At 38.5% G+C, this 24,947-nt stretch overlaps 1 protein-coding gene across 1 annotated transcript; it reads right to left on the bottom strand.

Annotated features, from left to right (window-relative positions):
• Window positions 1-5,878: 5,878 nt before the first annotated feature.
• Window positions 5,879-23,834, bottom strand: LOC139126553 (tyrosine kinase receptor Cad96Ca-like). Its single transcript, XM_070692625.1, has 11 exons — window positions 23,697-23,834; window positions 19,951-20,316; window positions 18,436-18,628; window positions 11,435-11,521; window positions 10,630-11,098; window positions 9,987-10,103; window positions 9,412-9,593; window positions 8,679-8,801; window positions 7,947-8,155; window positions 7,269-7,368; window positions 5,879-6,927 (listed from the first exon to the last, which is right to left on the bottom strand). The coding sequence occupies exons 4-11, from the start codon at window positions 11,492-11,494 to the stop codon at window positions 6,847-6,849; spliced, it is 1,341 nt and encodes a 446-aa protein (XP_070548726.1). The 5' UTR covers window positions 11,495-11,521; window positions 18,436-18,628; window positions 19,951-20,316; window positions 23,697-23,834; the 3' UTR covers window positions 5,879-6,846.
• Window positions 23,835-24,947: the final 1,113 nt, after the last annotated feature.

Here is a 24,947-nt window from a genome sequence, read left to right as displayed (position 1 = left end):
ACCATTTGACGTCATTCATTTTAATGATTTGGCCAAAGCGGACGTTACAAGACTTTTTTCACTCATGTAGCCATCGCAATCGAGTTTTGTCGCTTGTATATCTATGACAACAATTCCCTCAGTATTCCGTGGCAAATTAACCCAAACATCCTGAGTTTGTTTTTGGAGGGAGACTCACATCAAGCGTATGTGAGGTGGATAGGTCAGTCGAAATAGAGTTACTCAACATTCGACAAGGTTTTCTTACAGCTCCATAAGCTGTATCTTTTGGCTATTTTTTCAGAACTTTTGTCTGTGGTTTCCCTATATTTTCTGCATTTAATCCCTAAACTGTAACTTAATGCCAAGTATTTAGCATATCAACACAACCTATATGAGTATAATCTCCATTGTAATTGTTGAAAATTGTACTAAAGTCCGGACTAGAATTTATTTGTAAACAATAAACAATTATCACTACACACATATAAGCTGAATTGACAAAAAAGAATACTCGAAATTTCAGCATGACAAACGGATTAGGGTCAGACACGGTAGTTGATATACAGAAGCAGAATACTTAAAAACTTGCCACAAGTCACAATCACATTAAGGTATTTTGCGTCCGAAATGAAAGACAAACTTTTGCTCAAACTTTCCTCAATGAAACTTTCGACCATTCTCTTACCAAAACAAGAATAACAAGTCATTGACAATGACATAGTCCCCACTTGTAATGGGAGTATTAGTCTTGATGGGGCAGGGAAATGTGGTCATTAACAAGTATCACTGGAGTGTATATGTTGAGATCTATGGGCACATAGGTCTATGTCGTTGTTCCCAATTTGAAACACATGAGGCATGTGTAAGTTATGGTTCTTAATCGGGAAAAAAGATCAGACCTCTAGCTGTATTGGCCAGCCAAGAAATACATATGCGCATAATAAATTAGGTACAAGATGTGACATCTTAAGGTCTAATATCCTATCAAAATTGGAGGGTATAGAACTTGTGGTTACTGAGTTATGCATATATATGTATAATCAAGGTCAAAGGTCATCGAGGTTACGTGACATTTTGAAAAAAAAATTGTATTGCTAATTAATCCCTATATGCCAAAATCAGACCTCTAGCTCTATTCGCTTGCCCAGAATTAGACATGTGTATAAACTATGAGGTAAAGCGTGTGTTGTCATAAGGTCTCCCATCCTACTAAATATAAAGGACATAGCACTTGTGGTTACTTATTTATTGACATAAACGTATATTTTAGGTAAAAGGTCATCGAGGTCACATGACATTTGGTCACAAAATTTCTATCCTACAATTATCCCTATATACCAAAAATCAGACATCCAGCTCTATTGGCTTGTTCAGAATTAGATATGCGCATAATTAATGAGATACAGTGTGTGGTGTCATAAGGTATTCCATCATACCAAATATGAAGGGTGTACCACTTGTGGTTACTGAGTTATGGACAAATATGTATATTTCAGGTCAAAGGTCATTGAGGTCACGTGACGTTTTCTCAAAAAAATTGTATTGCTAAGTAATCCCTATATACTAAAAATCAGACCTCTATCTCTATTGGCTCGCTCAAAATTAGATATATACATAATTAATGAGGTACAATATGTGGCGTCAAAAGGTGTCCCATCATAGTCGCGCCAGTGGCTTACTGACTACGCATGCGCATATTCATAATATACTAAGCGAGTAACCGGAAGTGTACCCTACTGCGATGGGCAGGCGGCAGAAGTTGCAACTGAAAAATGACCTGAGGGCAGTGCTGCCTCAAGGGCAGCTCAGAGTGGAGGAAACATGTACACAACATTCGATGACGTCATTGATGAACAGTATATCTGCCCTGAGGGCAGCTCAGATATATTGCTGCCCTCAGGGCAGATTGGCAGATAGGATAGGAAATGTATGTCTGCCTGAGGACAGCTCAGATATGTTGCTGCCCTCAGGGCAGATTGGTAGATGGGATAGGAAATGTATGTCTGCCCTGAGGGCAGCTCTGATATATTGCTGCCCTCAGGGCAGATTAATAGATATACAATTATGCAATGATGTGTGTGAGCATAGCAAATGTATATCTGCCCTGAGGGCAGCTCTGATATATTGCTGCCCTCAGGGCAGATTAATAGATATACAATTATGCAATGATGTGTGAGCATAGCAAATGTGTGTCTGCCCTGAGGGCAGCTCAGATATATTGCTGCCCTCGGGGCAGATTGGTAGATAGTATAGGAAATGTATGTCTGCCCTCAGGGCAGATTGATAGATATACAATTATGCAATGATGTGTGAGCATAGGAAATGTATGTCTGCCCTGAGGGCAGCTCAGACATATTGCTGCCCTCAGGGCAGACATATTTATATATCCTATCCTTAAAGTATTGCATAGTGTAATCTACCAATCTGGACTTAGAGCAGCAATAAGTTTTGCATAGTGTATATCTACCGATCTGCCCCAAGAGCAGCAATATATATTAGAGCTGCCCTTAGGGCAGACACACATTTGGTATCCTTAAAGTATTATGCATATCTACCGATCTGCCCTGAGGGCAGCAATTTATTTGAGCTGCCCTTAGGGCAGACATACATTTCATATCCTATCTGCCAATCTGCCCTGAGGGCAGCAATATCTGAGCTGCCCTCAGGGCAGACATATGGTTCCTCAGTGACGTCATTGGATGTTGTGCATATGTCTACTCCGCTCTGAACTGCCCTAAGGGCAGCGCTGCCCTAAGGTCATTTTTCAGTTGCAACTTCTGCCGCCTGCACTTTCATGGGCGTCGCCATGTTCTTTTTTTTAGTATTTGTAAATAAACAAACACGAAACGTGCAAATTACTATTATATAACATGCCATTTATAAAATATACCTCTTTTATTAGACAGTAAATGTTATTATGCACCTTGTCGCTGATACAAAATATCGTTAATGTAGATAAAGGGAGAAAACTGTCGTCAATAATTAGATTCAAAAATTGCCAGTTTTTAGACGGAACGCTATAGTTTTCAGCTTGCAAGTGGAAGGTGGGCAGTGCGGTTACCATTGCAATGATAATGATTGCATAATACGTCCCTTTTTCAATGCAATAGGCTGTTATCATTGTCAAAATTGCCAATTTTGTCCAAAATTTTTACACGTTACAGAAAATCTATACCTGCACTGCTGCAGGGTTTGACGTCGTGTACGTACGTGAACTGCTTTCATCAGAGGGAAACTGGGAATAGTTGTCATATAAACGTTTATGAAGTAACAATTAATTACATTTCATCATGAATCAATACAAATAACATTGCCAATCTTAACCCATGGCGCGACACCAAGGGCTGAGCCCTATATAATATTACTATACATGAAGGGTGTAGCACTTGTGGTTACTGAGTTATGGACAAATATGTATATTTGAGGTCAAAGGTCACCGAGGTTACGTGACATTTTGTCAAAAATTGTATTGCTAAGTTATCCCTATATACCAAAAATCAGACCTCTAGCTCTATTGGCCCGCTCAAAATTAGATATGCGCATAATTAATGAGGTACAATATGTGGCGTCATAAGGTGTCCCATCATATCAAATATGAAGGGTGTAGCACTTGTGGTTACTGAGTTATGGACAAATATGTATATTTGAAGTCAAAGGTCACCGAGGTCACGTGACATTTTGTCAAAATATCTTAGATATCTGCGTGAACGGAGGGACATGACCCAATCTGTAAGCCCCCTGGACTTCATCCGTGGGGCTAAAAACCGTGTCACTGCATCCTTTTTGCAATATGAGTACGATTAGAAACTAAATTTTTATTTTACTTGGTCTTATACATCGGATTCTATGCAGCACTGACTTATACATGGGAGTCTATGGAGAACTGTCTTATACATGGGAGTCTGTGGAGGTGTAAACTAAAAAGTACTCTATAACACGGCCAAATTTGATCGCATTGTGAAAGAAAATCGACGTGCATCTGTATGGGGTAGGGTACTATCCCTTGTGCAAAGTTTGAAAGAAATTGACCAGGGCATGTCTGAGATATCTGCGTGAACGGACGCACGCACGGACGCACGGACGGACGCACGGACGGACATGACCCAATCTATAAGCCCCCCCCCCCCAAAGACTGAATTTCTATCCCGACGCGCCTTCTACCTTAAGGCTTAAGTATTTAAAACGTCGCGCCAAGTTGTTTTCCCGGAAGACTGAAAGAATCAATTATCAGTGCAGGGTACGATGCCCGGGGGTACGATGATCTACATATATCTCATGGAACAATAGTTTCTCACATTCCTGGCCGCTGGGAGTGCGGGATCGACAGTGTGGGAAAAATCGATCCCACACTTTCAGAAACCGTCCCACACTCTGTAGTAAATATTACACGAGCTCTGATTGGATGATAAACAGTCTGTTTTGTTCCACGCGCAAAATGTTATCCAATGGCACGACGAGTAACACACAGACCAGAACTACAAAGTAATCAGGTCAAAGTACAGTGGCAGATGACAGACTTGTCACGATTTTGGAACATGTTGTACATGTCCAATGTGAATTTAACGCATTTTGTGGTCATGTGAGAAAAAGAATCTCACACACCAAGGACCTTGGATTAGATTTCTCACACTCGTTGGGGATATTTTTTCTCACACTCGCCTGTGGCTCGTGTGAGACAAAATATCCCCAACTCGTGTGAGAAATCTGATCCCAGGTCCTTGGGGGTGTGAGATTCTATTAATCACACATGGACACACTTTACCTTATTATCATACATATATGATACAAAAACAATGCATACTAAAACAACCATCGCTTGTACTACTTCATAACTATCGACAACACATCTTTCCACCAGCGTGAAGCAGTGCGTTTCAATGCAGATCCTTAGCTTTTGTGCTCCAGGAATTATGTCATTTCCTGTGGCCAGAGTGCGAAATGCGAAAAAAGCGAACGCCAGCCAACTTCATAATCCCTCAAAGAATAACATTTTTTGTAATAATTCCAAGCTTTATTTCCTCGGGGCCATGTTTTTATTCAATAGATTAGGGATGGCAAATAAATCTAGCATTGCACACTTCTAGCAAAATTAAGTTTGAATTTATGAGAGACTTACCCTTGAATTCGGCCATATGTTCAACACATTGCGCGCGTTTTTTGGCTAATCTTTGAATATGTAAATAGTCTTATATAAAAAAACTACTAAGCAGTAGCAAAATAGCATAATTGTCACTCAAAGTTATTTTTAGACAGCAGTCAATAGGATAGAGATATTGTAGACATATCACACTTCGCTTCAGATACTTCCTATTCAAGCAGGTTTCAGGGGGAATGGGGACGGTAAGGGCTTTACAAAAGACGATGAGGGTTGTTTCAGGGACGATGAGGGTTTTTCAAAGGAATCCAAAATGCCAATTATACGTGCCTCTTCACGGGGCCGACACAGTTTTTCTGTGCTTTATCAAAGCTGTAGACATGTACTGTATCATTGGAAGAACAACCAAGTGATTGTTGTGATATGGATCAGTCAAATTACAACCCTAGTGCTACCTTGCCAAATTTAGGATCACAGAAAAAATCATAATTTTTCTGCACTATAGATTTTCCGCCTTCAGTCCAACACAATCGACGATTTCTCAACTTTATTTGGATGATTGGTGAATGACACTAGTACTCTTGAAACTATCTTGGGATAATTCCATTTGGATTGAAGATGAATGAATCGGAAATGTTCTCAACATTTATTTTTTGTGTCATTTCGGAAGTCTGTTAAACTTTGTACGAAAATGATAACTTAGTACAATGTTGTCTTCTTCACAAGTATTCTTGTAGCAAAATCAAATACGTTTTATACAGTGTCATTGCAGAATAGTAATGCTAGTTTTACGACGTAAAATTATGTAATATTATTGTGATTTATTATTCATTTCTTGTTTACAATACTTAACAATCTGATTAAAATCAGATATAGAGTACGGCGACGTCTGTACTTACGCGGTATTCTCTTGATGTCGTCTCTCAGAGAATACCGCGTACGCGTAAGTAGACGTCGCCGTACTCTACATCTGATTTTAATCAGATTGTACTATTTAAGTACAAAAACACAATCAAGCAGCAGAAAATATATCCGAATATGGGTATAAAAATATAAAAGTATAGCATTAGAAATACACAGTTGTCGGCAGTGGAACTCGCTTTGTGGCAGTGTAACTCGGTTATTGGCAGTGTAACTCGCTTCTATGGCAACTTTTCAATCCAGTCTCATCGCATTATGGCATGCACAGTCTTGCATATTGCATTGTGGTTGGGATTTGATATTGTCTACTACTGTGCCAATGATGATACTTGTTGGTAATGGACGCTCAAAAGTGTTTATTTACCTTAATCAAATCGAAATTTGGAACAGACGAACGTCTGCAGTAAGTAGCCTGAACAAAATATTTTATCCTAACACAATTTATACACGCGTCAACATTTCTGAATTCTTGCATTGGATGTGACGTTGTCAAACTACACTTCCTGAGTAGCAAAAAGATTCTGATGTAGTTGAAGTTCTCAACGTCATTTGTAACCTTCATTTTTTAAACTAATCCCTAATTGTTCAAGTTCTCAGAACAATGTTAAGGTCAACTAGTCATGTCTGTGATGGTTCACAACGATGCTTGAGAATTTTCAAATTTGTATAAATCGATGTGATCTCAAGGGTGTATGATGTCATATCATAGTCTATGATGGTGACATTGTCAGCTTACAATCGAAAGTTCACATCTACTGGTCACATGTCATATCATAGTCTATGATGATGACATTGTCAGCTTACAATCGAAAGCTCACATCTACTGGTCACAGTCAGAGTGCGCATGCTCATAATCGTTCCCCTTGGTTTTGGTTGTCGTCTAAGTTGACATAAAAGGACCGATCAAGTTCTGATATCCTGATGTATTGCTGAAAGATATCGAAGAAACATACCAAGCTGATCACACTTGATAAATAACAATAATTGTCGCAATAATGTTTACTTTCCATTGTGTTGCCAGGGATTTATATGAATAAAATTATTATTTTGTTGCACACATTTACAATTGCATCGCTATTGTTCCTTTTCTGTGTCGTTACAGCAAATTTTACTAAGCTTCTTGAGATTTAGCATTCTTTCCACTGTTACTTCAGAGAATAAAGCGTTTAGTGACATATTATAAATTTAAATGTCCAATACGACGTAATATGCGAAGCAAATGTGATGATGAAGCAGCTCGATAGATTGAACACAACGATGATAGAATTACCTTTTGATTGGTTGTCATACGTTGCAATTGAATCGCAATGTCAGAGAATCTAGGCCGTTTTCCAGCTTCTTTTTGCCAGCATCTTTTCATTACAGAATATCTGAAAAATTACAAAATCCACTTGAACTTTTCGATGGTCTGGCTTCCATGCTTTCTGGGAGACAAATTCCACGTCAAACTTCACAAGTTGTACAGTAAGTGTACGAGTGACGTTTGTGCTTCAGAGTATGATGTACAGTCTGAATGACGTCACATGTACAGGACTACCTTTGAACACTTGACATAATAATTAAGAATCAGTTTTCTGATGAAATCGATTCAATTTAATATTTTACTCAGACCTAGCAGTCTTTGCAGACTTTGAAGTTTGTTGTGTACTTGCCCACGGGTAAATACCATCTCGTTGAAGTGTGCAATGTTTATTGATTGATTTTGATTCTACTACGGCAAATCTATTTGCAGCATTCATCATGACCTTGACTCTATGTAAACTTATCTACCTTTTAAACGGTGGGCCAAAACGTTAATAAGGGGAGTGTCACAAACTCCAGATTTTGAAATTTGTCATAAGCAGAACACCGGCAAGAATGAAGTTCGTTTCATTTTTTGGATGATTAGACTGAATACATCAAAGGGACAGATCCAGATGGATTAAATTGATACAAATGACATACTTACATATCATGGGTACAGTGCCTGGGCTTGGACATCACTTGTCCATTTTGCACCATGTTCCTTACTTCAGACATAGAGTATTGTGGATATGGAGTTGATCCCAAGGTCACTATCTCATAGACCAGAATTCCGTAGGACCATACATCACTTGCGAATGTGTAGACGTTTCTGGCCAATGATTCTGGGGCCATCCATCTCACTGGTAATGGATCCTGTAAGATAAATAATCAAGCTTGTTCATTGAAGTAACATTTGACGTTTTGTTTCAAGTGACGTCATACCTTCGGTGAACCAATCAATACAGAAAGCTTAAGGGTAGACCCACCTTCCTTGAGTGATTTTGGTCATTTTTTGTCTTATGGTAAATTTTGAATCTGTCTAATATGGCCTTTGAGTGGACGATAAGTTTGAAACCATAACATACTCGGAAATGAGTTAAATTTTAACAAAAATGAACATTGTAGGTCAGTTCGAGTGCCGTGTTTTTCTTAATGTCTAACACAAAAAGTTAGAAATAAAGGAAAACATAAAGACAAATGCTGCCTAAGGATTGCCTCAAAGCACATAATAAAATGTGCCGACAGTCAAAGATTACGAGTTTGCCAGAGATAAGTCTTATCTAGCATTTTCCAATACATTTGACAAGATGCCCGAGAATATAGCTGTTATACTTCCAACATATACTTTGTACTTGAAATCGTGGAATACTTAAATAACATGGCATCAGATGCTTACCTCAGATTTCTTCTCATATACCTCATCTTCATTAATAGCTTTAGCAAGTCCGAAATCAGCGATGCGACATGTCATGTCGGCAGACACTAGAATATTACGAGCCGCTAAATCGCGATGAATGAACTGTTGGTACAATAAGGAGAGAATAGTTTGATTTCAGACAAGTCCCTAAAATAGTGTGTATCCTTTGTGAGACAGAATAAGTTGATCGGGAAGTATTACACTGGATATCATTTTATAAATTCAATCGACGAAAGGAAAGTTGTTGAAAAATTAGACGAAACTTTTTTTATGTCATCTAACAAGGTTTGTTTGTGTATAGATAAAGTATGAAACTTATTGCTTGATTTAGCAATTATTCGATGTAATTGAAAATCACCCTACATTTCCTATGCTACCTCACCGTGTTTGCTTGAATTTATATGAATAAAATGTCTGGAGTTTACAGGCTAAATCGAGAGAAGGCCGGATTACCGCAAACACACACTTTTGACTCGATTATTTAAAAGGCTGGTCGGACTCTGTGATGTCATCGCTGACATGGATGTATGTGACACTTCAGCAGAAGAATTTGTGGAAAAAAATCTTCTGTCTCAAGAATTGAAAGAAGTACAAACGTTGAGAAGAGCAATAAAGCCATGGAACTAATCAACCACGACAACACATGTCAATAGTGCGCTTCAACTTTCCAAGATTTATATCATAAAAAATATTGACTTTGCTCCACTCTGACCTTTGACCTGTGCAGAAATTCCATGCCATTTGCGATTTGCCATGCAAACTGAATAAGGTTTCGGTAGATCTTTGTGATATCGTGCGTAACCCTTCCTTGTTCATGATGGCGGCGGTATGTACGGAGTAAGTCCCTGAGGTTACCATGTGTTGCGAGTTCCATTACCAGATAAACAGGGGAATCTGTATGTGTGAAATAGATACAGTAGACTAGTATAATCGTGTTTACAAGTGTAAATACAAATGACCTTTTAGCAAAGGCAACATCAGAAATGCAACATCTCCAAATCTGCAAAATAATCTACAAAATGATTTCTACGTCTGCTCTATAATTATTTGTTCAAAATATTTGTCTTTAAATGAGATTTAAAAAGTTGTTTATGACTATTCTGTAACCATCGGCGAATCGATTCGCGTCCTGAAATCACGAAATTGACAATTTTCGCAGACTCTACAAGCTGTGGACGTTAATTATCTCCCAAGTGTTAAGAAAACTAAAGAAAAGCACAACGTAATTGGCAACCGGGGCCAACAATTATATGATCTGATAAGTTTTTGATGAATTGATATTCATACCGAGGCCGGGTTGTGTACAACAGCCAATAAATTTAATCACAAACGGATGAGACTCCAGCATCTTCATTATCTCCATCTCTCGAACCAAGTTGAGTTTTTCAGCGTGAGTGGATGGCGCTGTAAAGTGGATGGTAAAACAAAACTACGGTTTATAACCCTGAGATAAGTTCGAGAACAAAATATTGATGCCGACATGCTTTAAGGTTTTAGAGTCTTTAAAAAGTTTTAAAATATATTTTCTTCTGTTTGGTCAATTTAGCACATAAACTTGGATGTACATCTCACTTGCTGGAGGACGGAAATGTCCATCGGAGCAACGTATCTTCCAATCTAAGAGAAAAATTGAATCAATTACTCGTCGTCATCTCTGCCATGTTACAGATATTATTTTCAATGGTCGTATTAAGGGAAAACAAGTTCATTGATGCTGCGTGGTAGATAAGATAATGAATGACATCGTCGTTCAGTAAAATCAATTTTAGACGCAAAAAAATCACAGAGAGAAAAAACAGGAAGAGAATGATGTCTGGGAGAAAAACCCTTTGGAGAAGAATGAATTGTTGAAGAAAGATTTAAAGACAAAAGTTGTCATCAACAATAAATACTAACAATAGTACGAATCATATGGTTTGATATATTATACCTCGTAATGTTTTGACCGCAACGCTCTGATTCTGCCCTGAATTTAGCAGTATGGCCTGATGCACCTCACCAAAATGTCCGGTACCAATTTTTCCACAAAGAGTGATGTTTTTTCGTGAAATTTCAAAGGAACAGGCCGGTCTATGCCGTACGTAACTACTTGAGAATCGTGTACGATAACTGCCACCTGTAGTACTCAGATCTTCTGACAGTTGTGACCCCAAGCTGGACCTCGAGTCAAGATTAATGAGATCAGCAAGTTGTAGAGGAGACGTCGCCATTCCATCAGCAATGCCATGTCCATCATTCAAGGTAACACTACCGCCAGCTGCTCTGTCTGCACACAATGTCGTTGACACTGATCGCATCCTTTCGTTGAAGTATGCCATCGAAATGGGTGTACTGATGGGTGCCGGGGACGGCGCACTATCGGGAAGGAAAACTTCATCCGAGAGTTCACTCGACCGTCTCTGAAATGAATGAATAAAGATATAAATAAGTAAATAAGGGAACTAAAAATACGAAAGATATCATCAAACGTCACTGTGAAAATTTGACGATTTACCTTGTTGTGATGTTTTCAAATAAATTAATATTAAATTTCTGAGTAGAAGCTGGCCAATGGTTTATATCTGACCAATGATTTATATCTGACCAATGATTTATATCTGACCGAGGAAGAAAAGCCTGTTCTGTCAAAATAAATTGAAATGTGTTCCGTTTGTCTTTGATAAATTGATCAGAAATAGACGATGAACATGCAAAGTGGAGCTATAATCATAGAGAATGGTCATTGACAACCGTACCTCAGATTGGTCCGGTAGACTTGCATCGGTTTCTCCTGTTGATGCACTAGATGTACTCATTGTTATTTTTCTTTCTTCGTCCTTTAGCTGAACAAAGACAGAGACAATGCATATATTCAAACATTCAAATGTATTACATACACCAACATTGCATTTCATAAGACTAATATTGACACTCGCTGATAAGACGTCTTTATATGGACTGATTGACAAAATTGACTGACGTCTTGACTCAACTTTAGTCCATGCACATTTCACACACATGGAAAAGCACAAAAACTGAATAAATAAATTCTATCACTGATACCAACCCTTATATCTTTTTACCTTGTGCCTGACATGGATGAGATTTCTTAATGAAAATGATACACGTGACAGCTTCGGGCATAGCTGTGGAAACGCAGCTATCTGTTGGCGGGTAGCGGGGATCGCTATACGGGTCAAAGGTCAACCCCGCCACGGATATCCGTGGCGGGGTTGACCTTTGACCCGCTTAGCGATTCCCGCTACCCCGCCAACAGATAGCTGCGTTTCCACAGCTACTTCGGGCAGTGACCTGAGTTTTGCTTAGGGATGGACCATTAGACCTTGGGAGGGGGGGGTGGTCACAATGAAATTGTGAAAATTTTTTACGATTGTAAATTTCTGAAATTTTTGTTTTCCAATTGAGATTAGCTGTGCAAATTTTTTTTTTCAGAGTAAATTTTCAGATTTATAATTTTTTTTAGTTCGTCGCTGTCTGAAGATAAAGAGGGCAAAGATGTGGTGCCAAGCACACCACAAGCGGCCATGCAAGCGGTCACGGGGGGAGGTCAGGAGAGGGGTGTCCCCCTCCTGCCGTTGGAGCTTTTGAAAAATAGAGATTAAAATGGTGTTATTTGGTGGCACTTGGGGAGTATTTTTGCGGGGGGTGGTCAGGAGGGGTGTACCCCTCCTGCAATTGGAGCTTTTGGAAATAGAGATTAAAATGGTGTTATTTGGTGGCACTTTGGGAGCATTTTTTTTCGGATTACACATCTTCCTCTGAAACATGGTCTTCTTGCTCCTCAGTAGCTTCCTATAGTTTGAAAATTGACTATTTTGGTTTCCTGGCTTCCCTTCCTACTGCGTGGTGAAATGGCTTCATTCACCCCACCAAACATCATGCATATCTCATGATTTACAATTGATTTTGACAAGCTGAGAAGCTAAAATAAGCTAAATAATATAGTTAAATTTGCATATTTGTGTTTTTAGAGCAATTGTTGCCCTTTTTTGATCAAAACATCTATTTCTCTGTAGCAGCATGTCCAAATTGATTGGATGTGTATAGATGTGTTGAGATTTCAATATTTGTCTTTTTAGGGCAATTTATGCCATTCATGGTCAAAAAAACTGTATTCTCTGAAAGGGCTTGTCCAATTTCTTTGAAATTTGCTACACAAAAACGATTATTCATGCAGATTTATTCAGTATTTGCTATCGAGAAACTTTCAAAGTTCAACCCCTTTTGTGTGTTTTTGTGTTGGGATTTGTTGGATAGATGGCATTCTACGTAGTGTATTGTTGAATGTTAAAACATGTGTTGCTGTTGTTTTTTAGGCTGTTTTTTGAGAAAAAAGAATTGAAAATGCCTTTTTAAAAGCAAAATAATACATAATGAGTTGATATGTTGTTTTATCATTATTGACGTGTTTCTACTTGTTCACCCATTCTTGCATTCATCATTGCAATAAAATGCTGTGAAAAAAATGAAACTGATGTGGCCTGCATCTGTTTACCTTGATCTTAAAAGGCAAATACAACTTTCTGTCTTGACAACCATACCATAGTTTCAATGTTTTACCTAGACTTGGTTCAAGTCTGTGATTTGTGAATGTTTGAGAGGAGTGAACGTAATGATTTGTATTTTGCTTTCATGTGAAACGCGCGCGTGAGTGGACGCAATGAGTAGGGTGAACGCTATACAGCGGAGTTTCACCCGGAATCACAGACTTAGCTTTCTTGCAGGGTTTGCGTTGCTATAAATTATTCATGAGATGACGTTTTCTTTACTCATATATTATCATAAGATGACATCACTAAATTTTACACATTGGGAGGAGTTATCAATTGACCCAAACGAGACGTGCATAAAACTCACATGGCGTTGTTGACAAAATGTTGAGTGCGATCACTCCCACAAAAGTCAGCACGACCTCTGTTCTATCACCGAAAACGCGTGAAAATATGTGTTGTTTGTGGGGCCCATGTTACAAAATGCGAAAATCGTGGCCGGTTATTCAAGGATGGAAAAAGATACCATCCTTACAGTTGGAGCCTGTTCTCTTACGTTACGTGCCCGAAGCGATGGAAATCAAAACAATGTGGAGCGACTTCGTATGTCAGTGATTTTCCGCTGCCGGTTGGTGTGCAGACGAACACATCTTTTCCCTCAATGTAACTCTCAACAAGCTTTCTTTGGTAATCTCGCATGATTAGCGGTGGTTGACCGATCAGTTGTAAAACGCGGTGGATGTACGAACTTGATGCTATTATTCTCCCAGATATAAAACGTACTCGATGTCTAGCTTTGCACGGAGATGACAACAAACTTTTTAATGCATGCAGAGGTTTATTAGCAAGCGTTCTTCTTATTGGCCAGAATAACGGCGGGGGCTGTCAATCATTTTGTATTTGCTCTACGTCACTGTGTACACAGTCCATCTCACCACCTGTACTTTGCAAGAAGTCCAAGTCGTGAATCCGGCAGAAACTAACTCACTACTGCGCAGACTCAAACGTGACGCATTCAATCGCTGGGAAAACCTGGCGTGAGCTGCCAAATTCCGGATAGGTTTGTACGAAATAGGAGAGACACAAGAGAAACTATTATAAATGATTTTATTTTTTTAAAATTCACCGACTTGAACCAAGTCTATGTTTTACCTAGTGTACCTGCTTGGTTTGTACGCAGGAAACAAGTAGAAAACAGGTTCTATAATTTCATAATTTTCAAGTGATCAGAATACAAAAGTCCTGAAAAGATAAGATAATCACAACTTCCAGTATAAGGGATACAGTCACTCTAAATGTATAAATTAAAATTAAAAATGTTCCGGAGGATGTACTAAAAAATACAGAAAGTTGCTTTCTGTCGGTAGAATCAAAAAAAAATTCAAAATTTAAAGACTTTTGCAGATTTTTTTTTTTACGCATTTGTCTTCTTATTCATTTTTTTTTTATTTTGCAAACTAGTTTGAAGATTTTTTTTTCTAACTTTCTGCTCTGAAAATTTTTTTTTTCTGTTTTTGACCACCCCCTCCCAAGATCTAATGGTCCGTCCCTTAAGCGTTGCCTCTGATCTCCCGGCAGGCAACACAGGCGCTTGGCACATTGCTGGGATAATAATCGTATTTAATATGTAGAATGTCTATATACGACTTGATTATTCAATAAAAGAATCACCATACGTGATATTAGTGTAGGCCTACAGGCCTACATGTTGACTGGGGCGAATGGAGCTATGGCTGCCTGGCTCGGCCCGGCGAACGCACTGCATAACTGCATAATTATCAATGTGTAGAATGTCTACATGACTTGATTATTTAATAAAGAATAACGGTACGTGATATTACTGTACATGTGAGCTAGCTTAACCGAGCGGCTGTAGAGCTCTGCAGGGCTTGGGCCCGTTGTCCACTGCTGCACAGACAGGATGGAAAGGTAAGAAAGCTTTTCAGCGCCCGATTTCATAAATCAGCGAAATTCACGAACTCTGAGCGTTTCCGGTGATAAAAACTGGTCAACGGTCAGATGGTTGCATAAACAATCGATCGACTGGCCTCTTTTGCCTAAAATCATACCTTACCCTATGCTACTGGCGAGAAATCGTCCTGAAATCGGCTGGGCACACCAACCCAGCGCCGGCCATTTTGAATCAGCTGCATGCAATGTACGCGTCCAATGAGCAATATTGAAAGACAATACGTCATTTGCGAAGGGTTGTATGCAGTAACGTCATTGTATCATTGTATACAGCTGATTCAAAATGGCCGGCGCTGGGTTGGTGTGCCCAGCCAATTTCAGGACGATTTCTCACCAGTAGCATAGGGTAAGGTATGATTTTAGGCAAAAGAGGCCAGTCGATCGATTGTTTATGCAACCATCTGACCGTTGACCAGTTTTTATCACCGGAAACGCTCAGAGTTCGTGAATTTCGCTGATTTATGAAATCGGGCGGTGAAAAGCTTTCTTACCTTTCCATTCTGTCTGTGCAGCAGTGGACAACGGGCCCAAGCCGGGTCCAAGCCCTGCAAAGCTCTACAGCCGCCAATGTACAGTAATATCACGTACCGTTATTCTTTATTAAATAATCAAGTCATGTAGACATTCTACACATTGATGATTATGCAGTGCGTTCGCAGGGCCCGAGCCAGGCAGCCATAGCCATTCGCCCCAGTCAACATGTAGGCCTGTAGGCCTACACTAATATCACGCATGGTGATTCTTTTATTGAATAATCAAGTCGTATATAGACATTCTACATATTAAATACGATTATTATCCCAGCAATGTGCCAAGCGCCTGTGGCAGGCAATACAAGGGCGGAAGTCTCCAACTTGCTACCAGTGTGAATGACCGAGAGAAAGAATTCAGTTCACATGTTTCACCAAATAGTCAGTTCCCTAATCTTGTGTCAACTCTTTAAAATGTTGAAAACGCCTATATTTACTTCCCTATGAACAAGTATATTATTGGATTTAATCAATGTCGTGACTGCTAGTAGAAAGTACAGCATGACTTATGAAATCTTGACCATCTTTACCCTTAATGAAATGTAAACTAGAAACAGCAAGAGAACAGTGTTACTGAAACCCCAGACCGTCGATAGCTGCTTGTGCTGTAGCTGTGGAAACGCAGCTATCTGTTGGCGGGGTAGCGTGCGTCGTTATGCGAGTCAAAGGTCAACGCGGAGTTGACCTTTGACTCGCATAACGACCCACGCTACCCCGCCAACAGGTAGCTGCGTTTCCACAGCTACTTGTGCTGTTGTGGCCTTTGCTTTGCTGATCTAACAGTGAGAACTTAGAGCTACTCCAACGTCTCGCTGGCACTGGATATGTCAGTACTTTAGGCGATGGCACTGGCTATGTCAGTACTTTAGGGAGCGTTCAGTTATTATGGCCGGGGTGGGCCGGCAAATTCTTCCTGCGCATCAGTCAAAATAAGTGAACCCCGCTACCCATTGTACCAAAAAATTGATGACCCCCCCCCTTTCAAGATGACAAAAATTTCATGACCCCCCCCACCCCCCCCCCCCCCACATTGCTTGAGTAAAGTTGCACACACAAACACCTCGGGGTATGGAGCGATAGAATCCCCCCAAAAAGAGCTTAGATTTTTTCAAATGACCTTCCTTACAAACTCAAAAGGTGTTGATGCTCAGATTTCCCCTTCTGACTTGCTTATAATTTTGAAATGACCCCTCAAAGGGGTTGGGCAGAAGTTACTGATGGAACGCAATATTTTTGCGCGAGCATGTGTGTACAAAATTTTGATATTTGGATTTAATTAAAAATCAGCTGCTGATAATGTTTATTCACTATACATGGTATACATATATTTTCTCATACATGTATGAGAAATCTATGTAGTACTTTTTCAATGCAAAACTATATCTATGCATTTATAGATATTTGATAATTTACATAAATGTACTTAAATGAAATAGGGTTGTTACAACTGGCATGTGGACAAAAAGTTCATCCACTGTATATGGGAGTCAATGATAAAATTGTGAATAATTTTTTTCCCATGAAAAACCTGGTATACTTGTGCATATACAGACGTTCAATAATTAACATAATTGTACTTGATTAGAATATGATGGTTAAATGTGCATATTATGTGTACAAGAAATCTGATTATGGAATTTCACTGAAAATTTTCATCCACTATACATGGGAGTCTATGAGGAAAGTATGAATAATTTTTTTCCAATACAAAAATAGGTAAACCGATGTATTTATGTACTCTCGATTATTGATATAAATGTACTAGATTAGATTAGGGGGTAATAACAATGGATGTGTTTGCCAGAAATTGGATTTTGGAATTATACCAAAATGTAGATTCACACTGTACATAGGAGTCTATGAGGAAAATATGAATTATTTTTTTCCAATACAAAACTATCAAAATCTGTGTATTTAGAGACATTTGATAATTCATTTTAAAGTACTTAGTTAGACTAGGATGGTTAAAGGTCGATATGTGTGCAAGAAATTGGATTTTGGAATTTCACCGAAATGTTGATTCACTACACATTGGAGTCTATGAGAAAAACTATGAATAATTTTTTTTACAATGCTAAACTAAATTAATTTGTGCTTTTATAGGTGTTTGATAATTGATACAAATGTACTTGATTAAAATAGGGTATTTAAAAGTTCAGATGTGGACAACAATTATGATATTGGAATTTCACCTAAAAGTATTATTTAACTTTTCATGGTACTAGTAGTCTCAGTACAGGTAACTGTTAAATAATTTCCCTTACAAAACTTGCTATATCTCTAATATGTAAGTAATAGGAATTGTTCATTGCCCTCAGTTCAGTGAGCTTGATTTACAATAAGACAAGCCTCAGAGTTGTCAAGTCAAGATGTTCATGTGACAGATAATTATACTTTTGTTCAGATTTACAGGTGAATAACTTCAGAGAATGAAATCATGCAACGAATCATTTACATCTCCCAGAATATTTATGAACACTGAAACTGTTTTTGGACGGGACGGATACTTATGAAAATTAAGTGACCCCCCCCCCCCCTCTGAGCTGTTTGAAAAACACATGACCCCCACCCCCTTTTCAGTTTTCAAATTTGAGATGAACCACCCCCCCCCCCCTGGATTTTGCCGGCCCAACACCGGTCATAATAACTGAACGCTCCCTTAGGCGAAAAAGGCACGAGCAAAACAGTACACTTCAATACTTTACTGATGACACAGGGTAGATAATGTAAATAAGTTTTACTTACGGTAGATTGGATCTCTTTCTTCTCAGTAAAAAGTGAATAACAACAATCAAGGCAATACCAACGACGACAACTGTAGCAAAGATCAGTAATTCCTTGATGTGTATAAAATAAGTGTTATTATCATTGCTAATTTCCTTGACGATAATTTCAGCAGTACTTGAATTTGCTAATTGAGCAACTTTGCCACGTGGCACTGAAATCAATGTTGAAATGAAATTAGTTAACAAAGACAACTGGACACATGAGTGTACACAACATTCTTATGAACGTAATTATATTTACGGAAACAGATAACATTATATCTTCATAGTAAAGCGAATACAAAATCAAATCTCTGACTAAAATATCTGTCAGTGATAATAGCGTATTTTCGTTCACATTTCAAACGAATGTTATCATTATCAATTACCGATGAGCAAATAATAGGTATTCCACTCATACGTGAAAATGATTTTTGGCTACGAGCAAAAATGAAGCGTGGGTTCTTGACCAAAAAATTCACAGAAAATGAAACCTTTCTGTACATTCCAGTAAAAAAGACACAACACCATGTCAAAGTAACCCATCTTTACTAACCAACAAACTAAGAGGCAAAATTATAGATGCGAGTATTGAAGCTTTGATCATGGAATATCGAAAGAGAAAGTTAATGAATTCCCCAATGGTTACTGTCAGGTCATCGAGGTCAGTCATGCTGACACTGAGATAATTTATAATGGTTAAATAATGTGATCTGCTAGAAGTAAAAGTACTACTGCATTACACTATCCACTGAAAGAGACATCTTCTTTGGGTTTTAAAAAAAAGTGTTCGAATTTCCATTAACGACACCTAAATGCCGTTAGAATAATCCATTCTGAAAACATTTTCGATCATAGTTTGAAATCAAAATCGTCCACGCAAATTAAAAGCACAATATGTGTAGCTTAGTACTGTTTCTAAATCGAATTAGATACATTTTTCTTGATTGCCAAAACCTATCATTTGAACACATGTCGATCTTTCGTTGATTTCTAACATTGTAACGCTACAACAACAACGTGTATCTTTTAGTTTGGCTATCAGGCATGCGCAGTTCCTGTCGATGGCCTGACAAAAGCAGACTAGATGGAAAGAAACGCTTAAAGATCGTTCCATATTGAGACGACTGTAGGCACAGCCACTTATAGAGATCGTTCCATATTGAGACGACTGTAGGCACAGCCACTTAAAGAGATCGTTCCATATTGAGACGACTGAAGGTACAGCCACTTATAAAGTCACAAATACCCCACAAGGTCATCTAAACGTGGAGACAAACTGTATCCGACCGCGATACAAGTAAGCAATATCTAGGTTGTATCCAATTAGCCAAAAACTCGAAAGATCGATGACAAAGCACCCACCAGAGAGCTTAATCTCCTTAAAATAAAGAAAAAATGCATGCAAAGAAATTTACCAATGCCTAAACAAATCCAACATTACTATTCTATCAGTGCCAATTATAAATTGTTCTTAAAATATACATAAATTTACCTATGACTAATTCACAGAGAGAATTTTGCGTCTTGTATTGATTGGTCAGTTTGAATTGAACGTTGCACAAATAAGTTCCCGCGTCTTCTTCCGTAACGTTGTAGATGATCAAATTTCCTTTTGGTGTGTTAGCATATCGATTAGACCCCTTGCCTGTCTGAATACAGTCACCAACAGATGACTCTGGTGTAGGGTCTGCTTTACATAACAACAGCGTGTCCCCGAATCCTTGAACTGTAATTTTTTTCCAGTCAATGAACGTCGTAGAGATACGCCTATTTGGTTCTTCGTAGTGACAGGGTAAAGTCACGAAGTCACGATGTTCGACATCAGCATGACTAACATGTAAACAATATACCATGGCAACTGTAGAGATATAAAAACCATATACCTCCGAGTTACATTTGTGATACAGATGAAGAATGAAGACTTAAGTTAGCTCATCTGCCGGATCGGTAAGTTATAATATTGAGTGGACAGAGTAGTATCTTTAGTAACATATCTTACACAACCTGTCTGCATTTTGTTTTCAGTTAGAAAGCGTCTGTATTTTGCATTCGTACACAAACCGTCGTCTGTATTTTGCACGTACCTCCAACGTTGACACAAAAGAAGGTTTGCTTGAAGATCAACGATTTCAAATTAGTGAGTGCCATCCTTATTTATCACGAGTAGTCTACAGGGTGTTTTCTGTTGACCTAGGAACGATAAATTGCCCCTTAGGAGATTGTATGTAAACATTGTAGATATACTATGACATACGATTCTACAGTTTGAAAATGTTTTTACTCGGTCGTCCAAGATGTTCGGCAATTAATCTGAAAGCGAGGTTCCAACTTGAGATCGTACAGTTTGATACACGATAGCCGCTGTGTGTGGTGTGCAAGAAAATTAGGAATAACACAAAGCGGCCGTCTTGTATCGGTTCACATGTGACTGTGTTTGCGTTAAATAACACAATGTTTAATCTGACCTGAAGGTTTGAAACGAAAAAGTTCTGTCTTTCGTCTATCGTTTGCTTCTTTCATAGTCTTTCATTCACTTCTCCTACAGCAGTGTATCATTTTTATGGTTCTATCAATAACTGAGATTATGAAACTCTGCCGTTACTAGTTTTATCATCACGACATTGGTCGAAATGATAAAGTGTGGTTGAATCCATCCACCTAAACAATTACAGTAATCTGACTCCTACACTGAGACACTAATTCTCAATACTTTTGGGTTTTTATTAAGGAGCGAGAAGGAGTCTTGAACGTGTCTTCCGCTGATCATAACAGATACGTATGCTGGTTTTCATCCATCCGCCATGTTGCACGCCATCAACAGCTTGACGCTACCCATCATGCGGTTTTCTAATAAGGAAGTCTTTTATCCGGAAAAGGCACGATATCTTAAAAATCCGTCAACTCTGAAGTCTTTGAAGATAACCGAACAACACTTACAGTATGAAAGATAAAATTAATAGAATCAAAGTATAGATTATCATGACTGTGCATTGAAATTAACTTTTGTATTCATTTTAGCTCTGCATGGCAGGGCTGTGTGTTACCGGCGTTACACGGCCTCCCACCTCATTTGTGATTTCCTCTGAAGTTGTTGTCTGTTTGAGCCCCGATGAAAATGGCTCTCGCGAGTAACTAAGCCACTCATTAAAAGTGTTAATGAATGGATGGATGGATGGATGGATAAATAAATAAATGAATGACATAAAATTTTAATTTGGATTCATTTCTCAAACATGCTCCACAAAGTCCTCGAGATTGCTAATAATCAACTCAAGAGAAGATAATTTTATGCGAAAGTCATTGTAAATCACGAAGGTAAAATTAATTTGATGCTGCTTTTCTCTTCAATATGTTGATAAACCGTGCAAGTAGTTAATTATCATACATTTAAAACAGTCTGTAACGACAATGGACTGGAAGCAGATTTTTGGATCTCGGTTTGGCTATAACAGCACTTTGAGGGTCGATTAAAATAGAATGCAATTCAGATTTCTAAAGCTTTCGAGTATTTGTGGAATTCGAACGACTTACGGTCGTGTCTACTCGACATAACTTAGAGTAAATTCCGTACTTAAAATTCTTGTTAGTGATTCGATTAGAAGCATCGACTTGAAAAAAGCTGAACTTTTTTCTGAATGTCTCTTCTGCGCTGTTGAGGTTTGTTAATAAACTTCCGTGTCGACATAGTTCTGGTTTTTCTACAATCAAGGTTGTTAATCGTGTAAATCGAGTCACGTGGTCACTCGGGATACACGACACGTGCATGCAAGCATGCATAGTTGCTTCCTCATACGGGTGCATGTAGACTACACTGCAAGGACATACTTCACTGCATTGCATGGCATTTAAGTACACTGCACTGCATTGCATTGCATTTAAGTACACTGCATTGCAATGCATTGTATTTCATTGCATTACATGACATTGCGTGTTGCACAGATACATTTCATGTATCTTTATTCCCTCTTACTCTTTTTCGCTGACATTATCTAGATATTTCAATACGCATTTGATCGGTGTTTTTCGTATGTAAAGTTCACACTAATGTGCCGACGCGGAACAGAGCTTTCAAAGGCATTTAAACGGATACAACGCGCATGCATTGTTTATGCATGGTTTGCTATTTTCGTAGTAGTTGTGCCTGGTTTCCACGAAACGCAATTCTTTCTCTGAATGTGACCTTACGATGAATACATTCACAAACACTTTGAGGTTTCAGTCTACATAAGTGAAATGTGCATTGAAATTCAGAGAATACTGCCAGCATATCACCCTTCTTTTAACAGGAACTTCATTTTATCCTCTAACCAGGCACGTTCGTGTTTAATGAAGCACTCAACATGTAGTGTGGCAATGATGTCTTCATTAAGGTTCATGAAGAAAATCACTTGTTCACACTTCAACTGTGCAGCAATAGATTTCATCGCTTTAATTGAAATATTTTATTGTCCAGCTCGTAAATCGCAATCACACGGTGGTCAACTCTATCAACGCATTACTCTCAGTACATGGAATGTACGCGTGTGTGAGGTAGGTTTTAACAGGATTTCCGAGTATAATGCAAAAGACGTGCACGGCACTGAGCTCGATTCGGAGTGCATCATTACATGGTATACCTAAGTATGTCTGCTTTCCAGTTATGACTCTAACGACCATTAAAGAGTAGGTTTTGTGTCGGAAAATTTACTGGCAGCTGTTCCGTAAGCCAATGTTGATGCATCACGACTTTAAATGCAAACAAAAAAGTGACCTTTGGTCCCGGATTGGCGACTTTGCAGACATCATATTACAGGAAAACGGGAAAATGTAGGAAAAGAATTGAGTATGGTAGATTTATTGTAAAAACTAGTCATATTAAAACAACGTGCATGCAAAATGTCATACAACAAACACTATTTTGTATCAGTCTACATTTCCAACTACATAATAAAGCTGTCTCAACGAACTGCTTCAATCAGCATTGATTAGTAAAATTAAGGTCATCTTAAATACACACAGTCTGTTGTTTGAAGTATCATTTTACGGATATTAGTTGATGTTTACAGAATCTCTAGCACTTGCGAGAGTGTTTTTGAACAAGTCAAACTATTGTAACAAAATACAAACAATGAGAATTTCTGAACTTCATACAGAACCGGATCCATGCAGCCTAATCAATGCATGCTCATGAAAATATCAAGCATGCTTTACCGACTGTAATTAAACAAAGGCAACAGAAAAGCCAGCAGTTGTACTCACTTATAAAAACTAAGCTCCTTAGATAACTCCGTTCCATCATTAGAACACGGGTAGGGTCCATATTTGTGACATATCTCGGAACAGATCAACAGTCATGTCGACAGATTCACAGACTGTGCCACTCACTATCCGCAGACGACGCTCCCTGAAAGCTTCAACTGAACTGTCTGATCACGTTACTCCGAAAAAGAGGAACTCCGCTCTCTGAAATTGGTCTGGGGACAGCATGAGGGAAAACAAAGGGCCCACCAACATGATAGGCTCGTTCACGAACTGTTGTATTTGGAATTTAATGTGCGACCTCTTTTATCACAACAAAATGACCGTGGTTTTACGAAATACTCATTTCAAGAATCCATGAATCAGCGTACCATTATAGACTCTCTCTCTCTCTCTCTCTCTCTCTCTCTCTCTCTCTCTCTCTCTCTCTCTCTCTCTCTCATCTGTCACTTGTCGACAGCAGTTTACCAAAGCGATCTATTCTGAAAAATTAAAAGCTCAAATTCACTCGTTTATTCAAAATCTTTAAACATGGCTTCAGAAGTTCCACAAATAAATAACATTACAATCACGATTGCAGTCTTCTGAAATTGTTCTACATATTTCGATGGGAAGTCAGATTGTCCAAATAAAGCAACATTGCAACATATCGAGGGTTAAAATGCTAACCAAAGTGGGACGGCCAAAATCTTAAAACACCGCGTATCATATGAGTCATGTTTTTACTATTGAGTTTTTGTCAATAGTGACGTACTGTGCAATGAGCAATACAAAATGTGTCGGTCATTTTATTACTTTGAAGCATTACAACAATTGGCACTGGCTGATAATCATTTTATTTCCTTGTACCATTGGCAGAAACATCTGTGATATACGCAGAACTCCCGTATGAAAGGGCGAGATTTTGCGAGACTTTTCATAATGGTGGGAATTTAAACTGAATGGAGCAACAAGAGTGTATCTCTAAAAAATACATACAGCATACTGCTCAAATAAAGTGGTAACTCTGAATATTTTCTCCTGAAAATGGACGTTTGACCACACAATATATAGAAATCACAAAATTGCTGACTAGTGACTGAGTTTCTGTCTTGTGGCAGCCGTTATGGTGTTTGCCATGACACTTAATAAGCGTATTTCTCTCCAGAAAATGTTCAGAATATCTTGATTTATAAACTGAGCAGAATGGACTCTTTAACCTCGGTCCAGTCGTTCATAAAACCATTCCCAAGAGACAACCAACATAAACCA

The sequence above is a fragment of the Ptychodera flava genome (assembly GCF_041260155.1).
Source record: "Ptychodera flava strain L36383 chromosome 3 unlocalized genomic scaffold, AS_Pfla_20210202 Scaffold_27__1_contigs__length_13241970_pilon, whole genome shotgun sequence".
Taxonomy (NCBI): Eukaryota; Metazoa; Hemichordata; class Enteropneusta; family Ptychoderidae; genus Ptychodera; species Ptychodera flava.
This window is presented reverse-complemented; position numbering and strand designations above follow the sequence as displayed.